Source organism: Danio rerio, chromosome 2, assembly GCF_049306965.1.
Source record: "Danio rerio strain Tuebingen ecotype United States chromosome 2, GRCz12tu, whole genome shotgun sequence".
Lineage (NCBI taxonomy): Eukaryota > Metazoa > Chordata > Actinopteri > Cypriniformes > Danionidae > Danio > Danio rerio.
Window position 1 is genome coordinate 40,275,964 of NC_133177.1, and position 21,954 is coordinate 40,297,917.

A 21,954-nucleotide genomic window follows, 5' to 3' on the forward strand; every position below is an offset into this window, starting at 1 on the left:
CAACGTCTCATTTTCATGCAAGAGCAAAAAAAAAAAACCTCTCATCACACTGTAGGATTGGCAACATTATAATGCAATGATACACACAAACACTGCATTTTTAGATCTCAGAATCGCAACTTTGCTGTTCACAAAGGTCGTAAACATCAATATCGTTTCTATTACAGTGTTGAGTGGGTTCTCAAACAAAAAAAAAGCATCATCATCATCTGATTTATATATTTTTTTTCTTAGTTACACATTAGAAAAGGTGTGATCAAGATCATAGGGACACATGCTGTGCTGGCAGGTAGTTATTTGTACTCTACATATGTCAACCAATATATAAAAAATGCTTCGTTTATAATATTTGCAATGTTCTTTTACCTATTATTCAGTTCAAGGGAGCCACAGTATTCATCATCCCCTTGTAAAATGGGATATTATTCCTCTGTAATGCAAAATACACGATAGCTTTGCCGAAAAATCTAGCAACTCTAGAATGCTTTAAGGTATTCTTGCTAATCATATTTTAAACTAGACATACTCCACTCCTCTCGGATATACATGTACAGCGCTATCTGTATTCATTTGCATAACAAATGAACCGCCGAAAACAGAGTCTAAACTGTACTCCTATGGCCAAAATTCACTACATAGAAGATATACAGCGCCCCCCTGTGTATAAAATGCAATTTACACGTTTCATAGAATCGTTACAAATGAAAAGGTATACTCTAGAAAGCTTCAGAAATACATTTTAATACCCAAAAACTATCAAAAACAGCATTGAAACTGGCTGCTACAGAGGTAACTGTGGTGAAAACAAAAGAACCCTAATACTGATTGTACAGAAATTGCAGTCGACGCACTGTAGGAATGCATTATTACAGTGCTAAAAACAGATGCTACAATCTCTTAACAGAACTACTCATGAAGTCAGAGCTATATATATATATATATATATATATATATATATATATATATATATATATATACACACATATATATATATATATATATATATATATATATGTGTGTGTGTGTGTGTGTGTGTGTGTGTGTATATCATTTAAAAAAGCTTCGCTCTTTTCATCTCATTTGCACTGACACACACTCGTATCAAAAGTCTTTTCTATTAGGCTCTTGAGCACAATTAGCGCTCCTTTGACAAAGACTGCTCTTTTCAGACAATATGGAGGAGGATTGGTTCTTTGAAAGCTCGAGTACAAAAAAGAAAGTCACTTTTGCATTTTAGCAATAATGAATCTGTTTTAGCATAACAATATAGTAGCTAACAATACATGCATTATCTCACGCCCTTAATTTAAATATTATTTATATTTTTAAATATATTTATATATCATTTTTATTTATAACGATTGAACCCCACTAAAATAACAAAAGGTTGTTGTCAGTCTCAGTGGGCTCCAATGAAATGGATGAAATGAGGCACCGGACAAGCAAACGTCGCTGTTTCCTATGGGATAGAGAGCAGGGGTTCAGAGAGACCACCTTCAGCAACAACCACTCTTCAGGCCCCCCAAAAAAAAGACTAATAAACTAAAAATAAATGTTAACCACCCATCTTTTAGTAAGTGTCATAAAAAAAAAAGCTTGAAAGGTTATCATTTATAAGAATTTCGTTAATATATTAATGACTACTGTATGTACAAAGTGTATATAAATCTTTATTAGTTAATAATACATTAAATAATTTCTGAATAAAGTTCCAAAATGGCAAAAAAAGCACTCATTTACAATATAGTCTTAATTCTTTTTTATGGATTCTTCTTCATTGCTGGATGTATTCACATAAGTCGGGTTGTTTTTTTGCACTGTACATTTAGTCTCTTGGCTGATGAGCTGTGCACAGTGGAATGTTTGATGCGAGATATATGTACATCGTGAAGGAAAGAAGCCCCGATTTCTGCTTGGTATTGTTTACATACTCTCATTGAAATGAAGAACTGCATCAGATGCAGCTGCCCCGTTCTGAGCCTCCTCAACCCCAGAGAGCAAACGCGAGCGCATTCATTCACTCCTCAGCGTCCCTCCTTTGGCCTCCTGACTGCCTCTGTTTCTCTCCATCAGACCTGTTTATTCAGTCACCCGGAATAATGAACGAAGAGACGAGAGCTGCACTTATCTATCCTGATATATCCTAACACTAGGAAGATGTCAAAATATAAGGTCTGCTCTGCTTCTAGATAGGACGTTGTTCTGCAATTATTTAGCAACTACAACCAATTAATTCCTTTGACGCAACGGTAGAAAGTGTGAACTGCAACATCCTGATAGCTCGTTTGCACAACTGCACATCTTGCTCAAAGGGGGCAGATTTTCATAGTGTTAAATTTAATCTATAAACCGTACTAGTGTTGATTTCCTTCATGCTACTAGTACCTATTTTTCTGGGTTATGATGTTTTTATTTTATTACAAGTACATATCATCTACTAGTGCTTATACTTTAGATCAGGGGTGCCCAAACATAGTTTAGCTCCAACTTCCTTCAACACGCCTGCCTGGAGGTTTCTAGTATACCCAGAAAGAGCTTAATTACCTAGTTCAGGTGTGTTTAATTGGGATTGCAACTAAAATATGCAGGACACCGGCCCTCCAGGACAGAGTTTGGGCACTCCAGTTTTAGATGATTATAATGTTAATGTTTAGTTACCAGCTGCAAACAAGTATTTATTTGTTACACATTAGTTCGTATTTATTAGATACGAGTACGTATTGTTTACTAGTGCAAATACTTTAAACATTAATATTATAAGCATCTAGTTACTAGCAACATACTGGTATTTGTTGGTTGCATATAGTTCTTATTTATTTCATACTAGTACTTATTTACTAGTGCTTATACTTCAAATGCGTATAATATTCATGTTTAGTTAGTAGCAGCATACTAGTATTTATTTATTACACATTAGTTTTTATTTATTAAATACTAGTACTTATACTTTCAACATTAATTTTATAAGCATCTAATTATTAGCAACATACTTGTATTTATTGTCACACATTAGTTCTTATTTATAAGATACTAGGACTTATTTACTAGTGCTTATGCTTCAGATGCTTATAATATTCATGTTTAGTTAGTAGCAGCATACTAGTATTTATTTATTACACATTAGTTTTTATTTATTAGATACTAATAATTATTAATATTATAAGCATCTTAAGTATAAACACTAGTAAATAATATTTACTAGTATCTAATAAATAGTAACTAATGTGTAATAAATAAACACTAATATGTTGCTAGTAACTAAATGTTAATATAAGCACCTGAAGTATAAGCACTAGTAAATAATGTTTAGTTACTAGCAACAGACTAGTATCTATTTTTTTACATTAGTTCTGATTTATTAAATACTAGTACATATTAAAATACACATTAGGTCTTTAGTAGATACTAGTACCTATTTACTAGTGTGTCTACTTTAGATGCTTATAAAATAAATTTCTAGTAACTAGCAACATACTAGTATTTATTTTTACATAGTTCCTATTTATTAGATACTGGTACCTGCTTAAAAGTGCTTTAAACATTAACATTATAAGCATCTAGTTACTAGCAACATACTAGTATTTATTTAGGTAACACTTTAGTTTAGGTCTCAATTCATGCTATTAACTACTGGCTTATAACCTGCTTGTTATTAAGATATTAACTTTTTATTAGCAGTTATAAAGTATGATCTTATACTGCATCCCTCATCCTATCCAAAACCTAAACCCAACTTCTACCTTACTATTAATAAACAGCTAATTAGTGGTTTATTAAGCTAGTGGCGTTAGTTAATGATTTGTTAATGGTGTAAATTGTGACCAAAACTAAAGTGCTACCTTTATGTTACACATTATTTGTTATTTATTAGATATTAATTCTTATTATTTACTAGTGCGAACACTTTAGATGCTTATAATATTACTGTTTAGTTACTAGCAACATACTAGAATTTGTTACACATTAGTTCTTATTTATTAGATACTAGTACTTATTAAAATACACACACAAGTACTTTTTTTAGTTACTAGTAAACAATAAATAAATAACTGGCTGTTTAGATCAGTATGTATTCCAGCGGTGCCTTTTACACATGTTCATGTAATTGTAGTTAGTACTAGTTCCTCTTATTAGATACTAGTACTTAATCCTTACATACTAGTATTTACCTATTAGATATTGTTGCATTTAAACAAACACTAGTTCTTATTTAATGAATGCTAGCACTTACTGATTAGGTACTTGTGTCTATAAAATAGATATTAGTTCTTACTTAAAATGTTATTAGCAAGATAACTCAATTTACTAGTCAATTTTTTAACTGAACTCCACTGTGTCCAATAATGCTAATCAGAAAAGAGGAGTACCATAATATTCAGAAGATAATGTATAATAAATAATAACTACTAGTTTCTAATAATAGGTACTAGTATGTAATGACTATTAGCATCTAAATTCCAGCATCGAAAGGTATTAGCATTTAATAGCAAAGTACTGGTGTCTATTTAATAGTTACAAGTATCTAATAATGAAGTATTAGCATCTAATTAATATGAACTAATGAATAGGCACTACTACATAAATAAAAATGAGAAACAGTAGCTAATAAATAATTACTAATACTTAAAGTTATGATACTAGAATTTAAAAATAGTTAGTAGTAGCACGGGAATTGATACAAGTAGGTTTTTTTATAGATGAAACGTTAAATAGCTTGTTATACATAGTGTTCTCCAGCAGAGGGCAAATGTGTGTGTTTTTGCGTTCGGCTTCTCATAGGAATGAGGCGGCCTGGTGTTTTACAGCAGTCTGCAAAGGGTCAGCAGCGCAGACAGGAAACGCATAATCAACACCAGACCCCAAAAAGACAAACGGCAGGCTGGGAAACAAAAGCGCTGAGGAAAAGAGGAGGATTATGATCTTAAAGCAGGGGGGCCTCAGTAAGGGACTCTTGTCTATCAAGTAAAATAACTAAATAATATTTTAAGAAGAAGAAAAAAAAGCACATTCTCCCATTTTTCTGTACGAAATAACCAATACACAGGATTTAAATAAAAAAGTAAACATCCACATGGTTTTCTTGCTGCTGCAGGGCATTGGCGTCTTTGTCACTCGGCATCCTGGGATTCCGCGTGACAGGTAGTATTTTAGTGAGTGTCAGTGTCATTTCCTGTTGCAAAGAGCCGGGACAGGAAAAAGAAACACTCGAGCAACTCCACAGGAGGCAAGAAGTCCTAAAAAAGAAAAAAAAAAGGCCTCCTGCGTCCCATCAGCCCCTTAGCACGACTATAAATTAGAACAAACATGTACATCCAAAAACGCTAAACGACTGGTTGCAGGCCGGGCGACACCAAGAGTCTTTAAATTAAACACAAAGGTTGAGTCTGGGTGCGATGGTCGTGATGGGAGAGCTGCTCTTTCTCAGCAGAGCTGTTGTCTTGTGTTTTGTGTAGGGCTCTGCGTGTTCCTGAAGTGTGGGGTTTATCCGGATGTTACCTCAGGGGTTGGTGAACAGGGTGAATGCTGGGACTGAGGGCTGGCGGAAGGGGTCGGAGGCTGGGCAGGGCTGTTGCTGCCTTTGCTGGCGGAGCGGCTCATCTGCTGCTGAAGCTGAGCGATCATCAGCTCCAGCTTCTCTCTGGCCTCTCGCTCTCTGCACAGCTCCTCCTGCAGCTCCTGCCGCTCCGCCTCGGCCCGCTCTAGACGACAGCGCAGCTCACACAGCTGAACACACATGCAGAGAGAGAAAGAGAAAGGGGTTGGAAATGATTACATCAAATCTAAACATCAGTGATTTCTGCACTGCATTTTATGCATGACACTGCAGGCAAAAGCAGTTTGCTCATCAACATCTCAATTTAAGGCATTTGAACTTGTCATTAACCCCTGTGTATTGTTCAGTTTGACTACACTTTTGTTATGTTGGTGGCTGTTTTTGCGTTACTATCTTCCACTACAACAACATTCTTTGATTGCAAAGCCATGACGCCAAATAATCACGCACTCCTCCCTGTTAGGAAGAGGTAAAATGTGTCATTTTTGCTGTTGATCATGAGTTGGCAGCATAAACCCTTTAGAAAGGCCTGTGCAAACATGCTTTAAACACACTTACTATGCTCTGAGAGCCAAGCAGCATTTTGATTTCCTCAGATATATCAAGATAAGTGCGCAAAGGTCTCTCACACACACACTATACTCCACATAAAAGCCAGAAACAACATTTGTTTTGCACTGCAACTGATGATCAACGGTAAAAATGACAAATCGTACCTCTTCCCAACAGGGAAAACCAGCAACAATCAAGAATGCATACTAATATGATGCAGAGGCTTTGAAATAAAAAAAAGAAAGTAAATGGGGCAAAAAGGTCACTAACACAATGGAAGGATATTAAATTTGCAGAGTGTATTGTTGAGTATTTGAACATTTGCGTCAAAATAAGATTGGTCACCAAAAATCATTCCATTTGCTGAAACACGGAGAAAACTGCGGGCAAATTAATACTCAAAATCAGCCCAGAGTACAGACAAATCTCCACTTCAGCAGCACTTACATACTCCAAACTTACTATTTTGCAGGTTTTTATGAAGGTATTTGTTCATACAAAATTAGCCTGATCATATGAAGCATTTGTTTTCTGGCTGTTCACAGAATTATGGAGTGAAAAATACACCCAACTAATGAGCTCAGGGGCTAAAGAAAACAAGCAAGAATACTAGATACTAGTACTTAATCCTTACATACTAGTATTTACCTATAAGATACTGTTGCATTAAAACAAACACTAGTTCTTATTTAATGAATGCTAGCACTCACTGATTAGGTACTTGTGTCTATAAAATAGATATTAGTTCTTACTTAAAATGTTATTAGCAAGATAATTCAATTTACTAGTCAATTTTTTTTACTGAACTCCACTGTGTCCAATAATGCTAATCAGAAAAGAGGAGTACCATAATAATTCAGAAGATCATGTATAATAAACAATAACTACTAGTTTCTAATAATAGGGACTAGTATGTAATGAGTATTAGCATCTAAATTCCAGCATCGAAAGGTATTAGCATTTAATAGCAAAGTACTGGTGTCTATTTAATAGTTACAAGTATCTAAAGCAAGAAAAACATGGAAAGCAAGAAATGAGTCAGCTGCCTTTGAGCATCAAGTTTGCTCAGAAGGACAGAATTAACTTTCTAAGTAACGGAGAAGTTCAATCATTTAAATCCGACGCACATTTTGTGAACTTCAAGTTAAGTGTTGTCTAGCTTTATTCCTAACATTTCTATTTAAATTGGGGATTTTTAATCGTTGATGCCTATTTTTATCAATATTACTATATAACATTTTTATTATTTAAAATAAAATTCAGCTAGTTCCAAAGGCAACATTTCTAATCTTTAAGTACTTCATTTAAACTATCAAAATAATTTCTAGCTGAAGTTGAAATTGACCATTTCCATAAATGTTATCATCAATAGTAACACGGAATTGATGATGTCTAAATATTAAAATGAAAATATTTTGTAACATTAAATGCACAGCTCAGAGATCACTTGCATCCAATATAGCATTAATGATGTGTTTGCAATGCATTAATTACAATACAAGTGCTTAATAAAGGCCTCTAACACAATTCTGTAAGAAATAACCTTAATAGGAAAACATGCAAATCTTATTTAGATTTTATTTTGATTTCAATTTGCTCTGTGTGCTAATATCAGCACGGATAAATTGGTACTATTAGGTATTATGATCTGATATAATGAATGCCAATTGACAATTGACAATAACAAACGTGGACGATTATCAGATTATAACACATCACTTCCCCTACAATCTGATAAGTGCAGATTCACTACATGCAATGGGCAACCCTCTGACACAGTGCTTCGACAAAGTGTCTGGTGCTGTCTGTCAGCAAGGTGTGAACTGCCCTTTATACTGTTTATTTGTTTTAAAACATTTGTAAGCCACTTGACCTAGTTGATGACTGAAACGCAGGAATCAGGCCCACTGTGCAAGTCATCCTGGCTCTCCGTTTCAATGTGCATGCGTATCTCTCTACAAATAACTGAATCACTCCCACACAGATGAGCCGTGCTGATACAAGCAGCATATTCCACTGGGTGCAGGGATAATTCACACTGGGTATAGTTTGTGTTGTTGTGGTTGTTGCATCACATCGTGATTTCGGGCATGCTCAGATATGCATTTACCTGTGCATTGTACTGTGCCTCCTGCTCTTTAGGCTGACAGGCGCAACTCTGCTGTTTGAGCTGCTCGAGCCGGTGCTCCAGCTGCCTCTGCTCCTGCCGCACCTCCCCCAGTCTCTGAGCATGCTCAGTGTGCACCGCCTCCAGCTCGTTCTGCAGCTCCAGCTGCTCCGCAGACAACTCCCTGAGCCGGGCCGCCTCGCCCCCGCGCACTGCCTCCAGCTCCTGCACACACAACATGACATGCGTCAAACTATCTGTGCCAGAGCTTACGGGTCTGCAGTGGACAAGTCCGGGCTCACGCTGTAACAAGTCCTTTCACTTTTCACATGACCAAAAAAAAAAGAGCTTTCATGATAATATATAAAAAGACAACTATGGCTCTGTTCCAACCTCATCAAACTGCCTATTAGACGAGTTGTTTTTAGAGATTATATGCATGCATCTGACGCAAAAATCACACCGCCTCTTCCAAGATAAAATCTAGGGCAGAATCGCATGTATCATTTTAAGGATGAGACAATCCCAGAAGCAATATGGCAAGCTTAATGAGCATTTTCATCCAAAATGGCAGCAAGAATTGTTGCATACATGCATTAAAAAAGGGTACAGATGAAAATTGATTGTTTTTCATTATTTGTGCTTATGAAGCTCAAGATTTTTACCATATGTAATTTCACATGTCAAATTATAAGCAGCAGAGATGCTTAAGGGTATTTTCTTTTTCAAACTCAAACGTGTCAAAGCAATTTATAAACCACTTACATAGATATGAATGAAATGTATTACAATTGACACATTGAATTAACATCAGTTTCATTGAACCTTTTTAAGCATTCATCAGCAAACATTGTGAGCAGATTAAGATGTGTACTATCAACAAAACAAAAAAAAAAAAACATAAATACTTGGGCTTGACAAATAACATGGTTTCCCCCACAGTCCAAAGACATGCACTATAGGTGAATTGAATAAGCTAATCTGGCCGTAGTGTACATGTGTAATTGTGAGTGTGTGGGTGTTTCCCAGTACTGGGTTGCAGCTGGAAGGTCATTTGCTGCATGAAAACATATGCTGGATAAATCAGCGGTTCATTCCGCTGTGGTGACCCCTGATGAATAAAGGGACTAAGCCGAAGGAAAATGAACTAATGACAAATAACAATTATTTCTACATTACTATTTGCATTATTGTTTACCACTCTGTTCCTGTAGTCACTTTAGTGTGTATGTTTCCCTGTATATTATATTTTTACTACATAACATAATATATATATATATATATATATATATATATATATATATATATATATATATATATATATATATATATATATATATCATAAAATCACAATTAGCCTTTTAAACAGCTTATTTGTAGGGCCCACACAAAATTTGTGCGTGCAGAAATCTGGAGATTATAGCCCATCGTTGAGTCTATTCATTTACTTGTGTTAATGTTAGGGATGCTCTGATCAGGAATTTTGCAGCTGATTTCGAGTAGCAATCCCTCGTCATTTTAATCAGCCAATACCAAGCACCGATTTTGATGCTTCAAGCTTTATATAACTTTGCCATTGCATAAGCACATTCTCCCTCTATGTATAAGAACTCACCTTACCTAAGAGAATAAATTAGGAATGTTGCGTACATGTAATGGTTAGAAGCAGCTTAACAAAAAATAACAGATAAAACAGATAGAAAAAAATGGTAAGAAAAATTACTGACATTGCAATTTGGAAACACTGAGCATGTGTTGTACCACTGTGGATCTATAACCTGGGTTGTAAACACGTAAACAAACACTTGCAACCAGTTCATGAGATTGGCCAGATCGAGTACCGATTAAGACATGAAATGTGATTATCGGCCGATTCCAATCTTCGGCCAATCAATCAGAGCATCCGTAGTAAATGTTTGTAATTTTATATTCAGTTTTTAAATTACTTTCAGTAATATTATTGACTAATATGAAAGTGTTAGTTTAATTTATTTACAATACAGTTTGTAAAGTAAGATTTTCTGTCTTTTAGTTCATATATTATAAGAGAGACTTACTTTGTTTACCAAATAAGTAGATCTAAATAGATTTACATTGTAAACACTAAATAAAAGTTAAAGCTATTTTATTATTTCATTTATTGTTTTTAGTTACGATACTCCCACAATAATAAATCCACTGATTTTTTACAAAGCTGTCAGCAGAAATTGAAAAAAATATTTACCCTACTTATTAGATGCATTCTGCTTAAGTGTAATCAACCATAATCATGGAGTGAGAAGCCTGTAAGTCATGATGCTAACTTAGAAGGTAGCTGCCCATGTAGACAGCAGACAGTAAGGCAGCTCATTAGAGTTTAGAACAGAGCCTGTGCGTCTCCAGTAGGCATGATTCATCTAATTGAACTTCCTCACCATCTCTAGCTGCAGCTGTTTCTGAAGCGTGGAATTGAGCTTCTCTTGCTGCCGCCGGTACATCTGCACGATCTCCAGCATGATCCTGTCCTTGTCATCCTCTGCGCCGCTGTCTTTGCCCGCCATGGAAATGGGGGCGTGTTGCTTGCCACCCGGGCTGGTCTCCATGGCGACCGGCGGAGGAGGTTGGCGGCGCTCGTGTGCTTCGCCCGTGTGGTGGGATTTGGCCTCCTCTGCAGTGGAAGAAGGAGATGCAGGAAGATCTGAGGGAAAAGGAAGAAAGAGTTAACCACATTCACGCGATCAAACACACACACACACACACACACACACACACACCTTATCTGTCATATGCTGACAGTCTGTGTGACTAATTCTCTGTGGGTGTCTCTCTTTGAAGGTCAGCATAGAGGGGAAGAGCTGAAAGTGTGACACAGAAACGTGCGGCATGTGGAGGGGGAAGGATTTCTCAATCTGAAGTATTTTTTAACGCTGTTAACATACAAATCACCTGCACCAGGGAAACCGCAGCAGCCTAGCGTGTGTGTTTAGATGAGCAATATGGGAGTCCAGAGGGACTGAGGGGGAGAGAGAGAGAGTGTGTGTGTGCAAGATGCAGCTCATTTAAATGTAGGACAGGCAGGCTGCAGGTCTGCCACTGCAGAGCCGAATAACAGTCTCGCTCTGCTGCTGGCCTCTACTGTGACTAAGACCTGTCTGTCACACTCACAGCAATGAGTCAGAGATGGAGAACCAGAAACGCCAGGATGGAGAATTTCAACATGGAAGACAGAGAAATGAGAGATCGGGGAGACAGAATGGAGATTGAGTATAGCAAAAATGTATATAATGAGAGGGGAAAAAGAGAGATGAATGAAGGAAGACAGAAAAAATGATGCCTGGATTGAGAAACAGAAGTAAGAAAGAGACAGAAGGGGGAAAGAGGGGAGCCAGAATGGAGAACGGGTACAAAAAAGAAAGAGATAATGATGGGGGGAAAAAAAGAGACAGATGAAGGAAAACAGGAAATAGTGATTGGATAGAGAATGAAAAGGTAGAAGAAAGTGAAAGACTGAAGGGGGAAAAGAGGGGAGCCAAAATGGAGATTGGGTATTATATATATATAATGAGGGGGGATACAGACAGACAGACGAAGAAAGACAGGAAAGAAAGAGTTATTGGACAGAGAATGGAAAAAAGTGAGATAGACTAAAAGGGGAAAGAAGAAAGTGAGACAGACTAAAAGGGGAAAGAAGGGAGCCAGAATGGAGAACGGGTACAAAAAAATAAAGATATAATGCAAGGGAAAGAAGGGAGCCAGAATGGAGAACAGATACAGAAATTAGAGATATAATAAGTGGTAAAAAGACAGACAGATGAAGGAAGACAGAAAAGAGTGATTAGATAGAGAATGGAAATGTAGAAGAAAATGAGACGGACTAAAAAGGGAGAAAGAAGGGAGCCAGAATGGAGAATGGGTACACAGAATAGAGACAGATTGGGAATGTCAGATAAGGGGAGGAAAAGATAAAGAAACAGAAGGTATCTGGATAGAAAACAGATACATGTAAAAAAGAGAGATAGACAGATTGTTATGGAGGGGGAGAAAGGGGAAGCTAGGATAGAGAACAGTATGAGAAAGAAAGAATGACGGGGAAAAGCCTGGATAGAGAAAAAACGGAAAAATAGATATAGTCCAATAGGAAAACAAGACATGAAAGATGGAAGAGACTGGATGGAGAACAAGTGCAGATGGTGAAGGAAGAAAGAGAGAGACAGATAAGGCATTAAATGTGAAAAAAACTGTATTGAGTATATGGAAGTAGACTAGATGGATTAGGAGAGAAAGGTGGAGCCAGTATGGAAAACTGAGTGTGTGAAAGAGAAAGAGACAGACTAAGGATGAGAGATGGAGGAAGAGAGATAAACAGATGTAGGAAGAGAGATGGAGGAACCTGGATGGAGAACAGGTACGTGTAAGAGAGATAAGGGATTTCCTGGACAGAGAACAGATATGTGGAAGAAAAGGAAATGATAGTCAGCGGCAGGATAAAGGATGAGTGCATATAGAAAAAAGAAATTATGACTGTAGCAGGACGGCAGTGGAAGAAAAAGAGTCGAGGAAGCAGAATGACAGAACAGCTTGAGAACAAGAGAGAGGAAAATAACAGACCGATGAAGCTAGAAATACTAAAGGAGCCAGAATGGAGAACGGGTACATGGAGGAAAGCGAGGAAAAATTGAGGATGAGAAAAGGGAGGAAAGCAAGGGGGAAAAGAGTAGCCAGGATGGAGATCGGGTACATCAATGAAAGGGAGAGCTGGACGCAAGATAGAGAGAAGAAAAAATAGAAAGCGGAAATCATCAAGAGGTGAGTGGTAGGCCAGTGGGGGTTGAAAGAGTATTAAAAAGTGTACAAAGAAAGAGCGAGGCGCAGAAAAAAAGGAAAAGAGAGAGAGATGGGCAGAAGGAGGACGAGAGGAAATGTGGCGTGTTGCGGTGGAGACTGGAGACCCTCCCCCAGCACTCTACTCTAGAGCGATCTGGCGCTCACAGGGACGGCGGCCTCTTTTCTCTCCCTCTCTTCACTATAAAATGTGAGCTGTATAAATCATTAGCAAGACACTCTCAGCAGCTCCTCACGCTCTGAGACAGTCAACCACACGCATGTGCATAAACTTCTGACCTCTAACAGCCTATCACTCTTGCGCATGTATGCACAATCATTTACTAGTGTAAGTCAATGGTGAGCGTGCACTGACCTGTGGTGGGCTGGTTGTCATGGGTGAACGTCCTCCTGCTGTAGTGTTGTTTGAGCAGGGCCCCCAGAACCTCATGGCTCACCTCTCTCTCCTTCCGCAGGGACACGTTAGGGGCCACCATCTTATCGTACGTGTACAGGTAGTAGCTGCAAACAATAAAATCCTTCAAACTGGTGCACATACTAAACTGAAAATCCCAGCAATAACAGGAGGACTGTCGCTCTGAGAGAGCTTTTACGTCTATAGCTGAACAAGTAATGATGCGCTACACAGCTAATCTCAATAATCAGATCAGACTGGGGATTAATTAACATATTTTTAAAGAAAAGGATATAGCTGAAGTGTGGCAATGCAATTTAATCACTTTAAGTGGCGTAGAGAGTGATGAAATAAGAAAAATTGCAAATGATTAAAAAGAATGTGAATGCATGAAGATGACATTCCTTTTTAATCAGATCTCTGAAAACGCATGCTAACAACTGGCCTAAAAACACTTTTACACTGTCTGAGGTTTGCCAGGGCAATGTGACTGGTTGAAGGGTGTTGCTATACATATGCAAAGGTTGGCGGATATGGGGGTTTTAGTTCAACGTAGATTGCTAGGCGACCATCAACTTTTTTTTTTTGAGGATGACAAGCTGACAAAACATTGCTGTAACTCTGATACAAGCTTTATTAATAAAGCAAATTAAAAAGCACTGCAGTGTTTGGGTGCCCTGTGTTTGTCTGAACTAGTTAGTCCATACCTGCCAACAGTCCTGTTTTTCCCGGGAGTCTCATGTATTTCAGACCGATCTCCTGCCACCCTCTCATTTTGTTATTTCTCCCGGAAACCTCCTGTAATTTCACCTCCCCTTAACCACCTCCCCTCGGTCCACAGCTTTTTTTGGTATAGTCTGTAACACCCCCGGGGTCACCAACTTTGGTATAGCATTCGATCGCAGCGGTCGCCTGAAACCCGTTCCATAGTACAGGTACTAACACCACAGTACAATTGACTAACCCGGTTCTGAACTGTGTTTTCCAACACCACCGCCCCCCCTCCCCAGTCTCCCGCATTTTCAGAGACCAATAATGGCAGGTATGAGTTAGTCTACCGAAATGTGTATATCCCATACAAAGTATGAAGCTGCTTGATCAGATCTTATTACGTGACTCATGGTGCACTCGCAGCATTCTGAAAGATGGTTTCAACTAGGTGCGCCTGGAAGATGTGAGCGGGTGGCGCAAGCCAAGTGTCTCCATGGGAAATAACGAACTTGCTCACAAAAACATGATATGTGAACGACCCATAAAGCTGCCATCATTTACGATCACCAGCAGCTTATCTTCTAGCACAGACATACTGGCTTCACCTAGTTTCACTCAATCACTGGCCCTTTTAATTATCACAAAGAAACTTTCCAAAGAGGTCGGTTTTTGCTAGCTTGTGGATTTAATTTTGGCACTCAAGTGACCAAGACATAACTGAGAAAATACAGTCATTTTTTAAAATAAAGAATTTTTTACAATAATAAAACTCAGATAGTAAAGATAGTAAATAAAATAGAAATAATTAATGATGTTTTGTGCGGCCTGGTACCAATTGATCCGCAGAACTGATACCAGTTTGCAGCTTGGGGGTTGGGGACCACTGCTCTACATGACATCTATGGAATTGTGTCCATTTTATCATATACACTTGCTTGTTTTTGTTGGATTTTGGAACAAGGCCAAAAAGGAAACACTAAGGAAAAAGGGCCATACCTCGGATGGATGATGGGAGCATGTCCTGGTTCCTCTTTGATGTCAGGAAACAGTCGACTGAATACCAGTGAAGACTGCGAGTTGCCCTGCAAACACACATACACACAAACAAGCACATATCAATATTAATGAAGCACTTTAAGGCAGTTTGAATATGAAATGGACTGTTTGAGTAGCATTAAAATACATGTCTACACAAATCTGTACATGAATAATAAAGAAGTTCTTTAAGGTCTGATTACACACAGATTATCAAGTGCATTTGCACAGGAGCAAGCGAACAGCAATAATTACACACAAAATGTACAAACACACAGAGGGAAACTTGGTGAGGGGAGTGTGGACGCCTGGAGCAGAGTACACAAACAGAGCAGTATAAACATCCTGCTGTAATATCATGTATGCATGAGAAGAGCTAATCCATCAGAGGCCACAGAGCGGAGGCTGACAGGTAGAGCATTAATGAAGAGGATAAGAGGAAGACGGCGTTTAGGGAAACAGCCCAGGTGGGTCTATGGCCTTTTGACTGTTGATGTATAGGTTGAGTCAAGTATACTGGCTCTAGTAACATATGTAACATAGTAATATGTCTCAGATTGTCTCACAAAGACTGTAGCAATGTGAACAAAATGGTCCCTATTTATAATAATATGTTACTAAGCATGAATTAAACTGATTAAAAGTTGATTGATCAAACGTTTCGTAAAGTTTACGATATTAGAAGAGGGTGAATGGGAAGTAGTAGTTACTGGTATAGGGGGTCTTGTATAGGCCAGGATTAATGAAAAATAACCACAGATGGAAGTGTGGTCATTCTGTGGGAACCTTTTTACATTTAATGTGGAACTGTCATTTGGTGGCTCCATTCTGGACAAGAGTTATTCAAAACCTTGACAAATGGCTGGGACAACCTTTACCTTATTCAACAAGAGTTTGTCTTCTTGGAATGTCTAAAGCACAGGCTGGGCTAGCCGTTGCAGGATGTATTATGGCTGTGAGAATGGTGCAGCGAAATTGGAAGAACTCAGATACTCCCTCTTTTAAGGATTGATTGAGGTGATGACTTCTACTGCGTCATATGAACATATGTTGAGAAGGCTTCAGGACATACTTCACGCATACTTTCAATCAGAAATGGGGTAGCTTTTTACAGTATTTGGAAAGCATGTAAAAAAATTGTTGAAGGGTTGTCATTTTGGCTTTCTGTTGTATTTTATATTTAGGTTATAATTTTTGTGTTGTTGTTATTTTATTATAATTTGTTTACATTAGTTTCCTGAATGTTGATGTATTTTGAATTGTATGTTGTGTGGGGTAAAAAAATAAAAAAAGTTTCTGATATTAAGCATGTTGAATGTTTCTTGACCTTCAAATTAGCATATTTGAAGGATCATTTAACACAAATACTAGTTTAATCTTGTAATTGCTTGTTTACTTTTATATTTACAGTATATCCAATAACAGTATTGTAAAATTTACTACTGCATAAAAACAAGTATAAATAAATCATTCAAAAACCTCCAACAAACCTTAGAATATAATGCACGTTAATAATAAATAAGCCCTATGAAGTGGGTTACGTGAAACAGAATGGACCCTGTTATACCTTGCACTGCACACTTGTGATTATCCCACTAGAAATGGAAAAAATAAAGACGCAAGGTGGCACCCAGATGACTGTTGAGGCTCTGGTGTGTATGTGCAGTTAGATATTTCTGAATGAATGACTGAAAGGGAAAATGAGAGGAAGGGGTGTGAAGGAGGGTGTTGCCTAGGGCTGGGAGAGAAGGGTGAGGTTAGTTTTGAGGCCTGAGATGAGTATGACTGAGCAAGATAGAAAGAGGCCATTTCCTGCATGTGATTCTTTGAGGAAGAGGGTGTGTGGGGATAAACGAGGAGCCCATGTGTAAACAGAGACAAGAGGAGATAGACCACACAAATAACAGTTCATCTGCTCAACTTGCTTAGCCTAATATGGCAGCTGTATGAAAGTTCTGACTCTCCAAAATGATAAAAGGTGCATCCCAAATCACGTACTTATTCATTATTCTATGCCATTTTGTAGTATAAATAGTGTAAGTAGTGCATTCATAATTTAAAAAGAATATGTGTACTTTAAATACCCAGATGATGCACTTATTTAACTGATAAAATGGAGTGTTGAACACATCAGGGAATTACACTCACCGGCCACTTTATTAGGTACACCTCACTAATGTACCTAATAAAGTACACCAGTACTTACTAGTTCATTGCCTTCAGAACTGCCTTAATTCTTTGTGGCATAAAGTCAACAAGGTACTGGAAATATTCCTCAGAGATTTTGGTCCATATTGACATGAAAGCATCACATATATGCTGCAGATTTGTCAGCTGCACATTCATGATGCCAATTTCCCGTTCCACCACATCCCAAATGTGCTCTATTGGACTGAGATCTGGTGACTGTGAAGGCCATTTGAGAACAGAGAACTCATTGTCATGTTCAAAAAACCAGTCTAAGATGATTCATGCATAATGACATGGCGCGTTATCCAGTTGGAAGTAGGCATCAGAAGATGGGTACGCTGTGGTCATAAAGGGATGGACATGGTCAGCAACAATACTCCTGTAGACTGTGGCATTGACAAAATGCTCAATTGGTACTAATGAGCCCATAGTGTGCCAAGAAAATATCCCCCACACCATTACACCACCACCACAAGCCTGAACTGTTGATACAAGGCAGGATGGATCCATGCTTTCATGTTGTCGACACCAAATTCTGACCCCACCATCCAAATGTAGAAAATCGAGACTCATTAGACCAGGCAACTTTTTTTCAATCTTCTATTGTCTAATTTTGGTGAGCCTGTGTAAATTGTAGCCTCAGTTTCCTGTTCTTAGCTGATAGGAGTGGCACCCGGTGTGGTCTTCTGTTGCTGTAGCACATCCACCACAAGATTTGACTTGTTGTGGGTTCAGAGATCCTCTCCTGCACATCTCAGTTGAAACGAGTGGTTATTTGAGTTACTGTTGCCTTTCTATCAGCACGACCAGTCTGGCCATTCTCTGACCTCTAGAATCAACAAGGCATTTGTGCTCCCAGAATTGCCACTCACTGGATGTAAACCCTAGAGATGGTTGTGTGTAAAAATCCCAGTAGATCAGCAGTTTCTGAAATACTCAGACCAGCCCGTCTGGCACCAACAACCATGCCACATTTAAAGTCACCTAAATCACATTTCTTCCCCATTCTGATGCTCGGTTTGAACTGCAGCAGATCGTCTTGACCATGTCTACATGCCTAAATGCATTGAGTTGCTGCCATGTGATTGGCTGATTAGAAATTTGCTTAACGAGCAGTTGGACTGGTGTACCTAATAAAGTGGCTGGCGAGTATATTTAGTAGTTTGGTTTGTTCTTTCACTAATTTGGCAGCCAATAAAACATCAACAGTGAAAGGGTTTGAATTTCCATAAAGTAAAAAAAAACATGTTCCATTCAGGACGACACTAAATTTATACACCACATGGTTAAGTCAGGAGCATGGCGTATAGTGTCATTTGAAAGGCAAATGAAGTCCTACATTTTGTAATGCACAATATATCAGAAGCTATATTAGTTATCTGTTGATAAATGCTACTTTATGTTATTGTTAGTTCCCAAATTATCGGAAAATAAAATATGGTTTACTACACCCATTGATGTGTGTATGAAGAGTAGTAGTATAAATTTAGTCTAAACATACTAGACATGTGACGCAGTGTTGTCATCATCAAATGGCCTACTAGTATCAATTGCTATGCTTCAATACATTTCTCAAATCCTCTCCAGTGGCCTCATTTAATAGTAAATGATATTAGTCTGTACAGTTCTGAGTCATCAGCAGATCATAGCAGAGTTCATTTGCCAGTCGTTTATGAGTTCAGACATGCCTCTTGTGTCTATAAAATAGTATGCAATTATCAAACGCAGTTCTGCTGTTTGATTTCAATGCAACACATGCACAAATACAATGCATTAGGCAGGTATGATATTATTTTTGTCTTTATTAGTGATTGAACTGTTGTTGAAGTGGGGGGGGTATATTGCCAAGATCTGTAAAGTGACCTTGCATTTAAAAAGACTTGGGTGTAAAGTGATGCAGTACCTTAGATGCTAGCTTTTCCTCCAGGCCGCTATCAGACAGCTTGCTGTTAGGAGGGCAGGGAGCAGGGCTGGACTTCCTCCCGTGGCCGTCATCATCCACCACCTTCTGTAAAAAAACACACAAGCACATGCTTTATGAGCACAACCTCATTCGCAAGAGTGTTTACACTCAGACATGCAATACATCTGATATCAGAGCACAAATCAACACACTCAATCTGTCCGTCACCTCCTCTGCTCAACGTGTTCACTAAACACGCTGCGAGCCATGTACATATGCGTGCGTGTATGTGTGTGTGAATCCAGAGCAAGCTGATAGTTATCAGACACAGTCAGAGCCTAATATAACAGACACCGAAGGGAAGAGACCTTACACTCTTCTGACATAACTCTACTCTTCTGAAGATCTCTGTGCATTTCTAATGTTTACAATAAATTACATCCTCTATTCAGCAGAAAGAAAGCGCAATGCACATCCTCCCCATCCCTTCATCAGAGAGACACTAACAGTAGTGGCTGGGTGCGTGCCAGAGGAGGAAGAAACATGTTCTATCTGGAGTAAATTACAACTTCCTGCAGACTATGGGATCTCCTGTTTCCTGCAGGCTGGAGAATGAATGGCAACGTCGCCGCTCAACATAAAGCAGCTGTGCGGTGCCGGGGTGACATGGCAACCCCACACCTCTGTGCCAAACGCAAGAAAATGTGCGTGTTGGAGATAGGGCTGTTTTTCTTGAGGGTAGAGGAGAACTGCAGCACGAGGGAGGGGTGGGCGGCTGCTGAGGGGGGTAGGAACAATGAGCACACTGCAGTGCTAAGCCCGTCTAACCTTGACAAGCACACACGCACACGCAAACTATGTCTAGCGGTCCATCTCTCCACACTTCATGGCCCAGCCAACACTCCCTCCTCACCCATGAAACATGCAATCACACAGTCTCCGATCTGTCTCCTTCACGTTTACAGTGAAATGGTCCGCATCCCCCGAGAACTAAGTATGCAGTTCTAATGCTTAAAACTTGTGTGGTATGCTGTGTTTTGATGAGTAGCAGACCAGTATACATCATGACAGAAAAAGCACAAATAACTGGTGCATAGATAGCTGTATTTAGGGGAAAAGAACCTGAAAAATGTTTATTATTTAAAATTAATTGATTATTAAAGAAATAAATGTATAGTTATTTAACTAATATTAAACAGATTAACATTGAATTCTTTAAATATTTAATTCAATATAATTAATATGAGGTTTAATATATTACAATATGCATCTGTAACAGTGTAAATATGATGTATATAAAATAACTTATAATTAACTTATATATACACAAGTTAATATTTAAATGTTTTATTAATTAAATATTAAATGATATGAAATATTACATTTTCTATATAAAATAATTGATATTTAAAAGTAATGGGATTCAAGTGATAATTAGAATAAAGTAAGTAAACGATTATTATAGGTATAAGTATTATAAACATAATATTTATATAATATTTACCCTCCACACACACACAGCAGTGTTAACTATCAGACCTATCATGACCTTATCTTGATTTTTCCTGGCTCAAAATGAGGTGGCATCTCAATAATGTACTTTTTATTATTTAAAATAAATTGATTATTAAAGAAATACATGTTTATTTGTTTAGAACTAATATTAAATCAAACATATTGACATTTATTTATTTAAATATTTAATTCAATAAAATATGACGTAAGTTGGCGGTTCATTCTGCAGTGGTGACCCCTGATTAATAAAAGGACTAAGCTGAAAAGAAAATAAATAAATTAAATAAGACGTACTTTAATGTATAATTACTTAAATATAAAATTTATTACACACACACACACACGCACATGTAAACGCACACGCACTCACACACACACACAGCTGATTATTAAAGAAAAAAAAGGAATATTTATTTAAAACTAAAATTAAAATAAACATTAAACATTCAATTTAAATATTAAATTCGATATAATTAATATGAGGCTTAATACAACATGCATCTATGACAGTGAAAATATGATGTATATAAAATAATTTATAATTAACTAATAATGTATAATTTAAAATTTCAATATTCTTTTATTACTTAAACATTAAATTACTTAAATATTATATCAAATAACTGATATTTGAAGTGAATTTTTTTCTACCTAAAACAACCACATTTAGCATTAATCTTATAATCACATCAAGTCAAACATTGTCTTATTTAAAAAGGCTAACATTAAATGTATTTAAAAACACGACCAGTGCTTGAGCATCACTTGGGATCTGTCGGTGACTGCCGTGCCAAGATATTTATTTAACGATATATATTGTAATATGAATGCAATTTCACTATACGAGTTGAATTAATGTTTGTAAAGAATATATTGCTTTAGATGCATATATAGATGCATACATACATAATTGCATTTAATACATTTTATAAAATACAATCATAGATGAATTCAATAAAAAAATGCTAATTAAGTAGCTAGCGCTTTAGTATTTTCCGAATAGTCAAAACTGTATTCAGTTATACAGTAATTAAACAAACAAATGTAAAATAATACTACATAGTCTGTGTTTTATAAACAAATAAAATTAATTTATTTTAATTTTTCAAAGTTACATTTTCTTATGCCTAAATGCTTTCATAACCCTCACACAGTAACAGAATCAACATTGC

General features: G+C 37.4%; 1 protein-coding gene across 1 annotated transcript in view; it reads right to left on the bottom strand.

Annotated features, from left to right (window-relative positions):
• Positions 1 to 1,650: 1,650 nt before the first annotated feature.
• skila (SKI-like proto-oncogene a) overlaps positions 1,651 to 21,954 on the bottom strand; it is a 49,738-nt gene continuing 29,434 nt past the window's right edge. Inside the window, exons 3-8 of the mRNA XM_017351932.4 lie at positions 19,268 to 19,372; positions 15,136 to 15,221; positions 13,390 to 13,535; positions 10,628 to 10,890; positions 8,217 to 8,438; positions 1,651 to 5,724 (exon numbers count right to left, since the gene is read on the bottom strand). Coding sequence (XP_017207421.2) covers positions 5,482 to 5,724; positions 8,217 to 8,438; positions 10,628 to 10,890; positions 13,390 to 13,535; positions 15,136 to 15,221; positions 19,268 to 19,372 — 1,065 coding nt within the window. The 3' untranslated portion in view covers positions 1,651 to 5,481. The remainder of the gene's footprint in view (positions 5,725 to 8,216; positions 8,439 to 10,627; positions 10,891 to 13,389; positions 13,536 to 15,135; positions 15,222 to 19,267; positions 19,373 to 21,954) is intronic.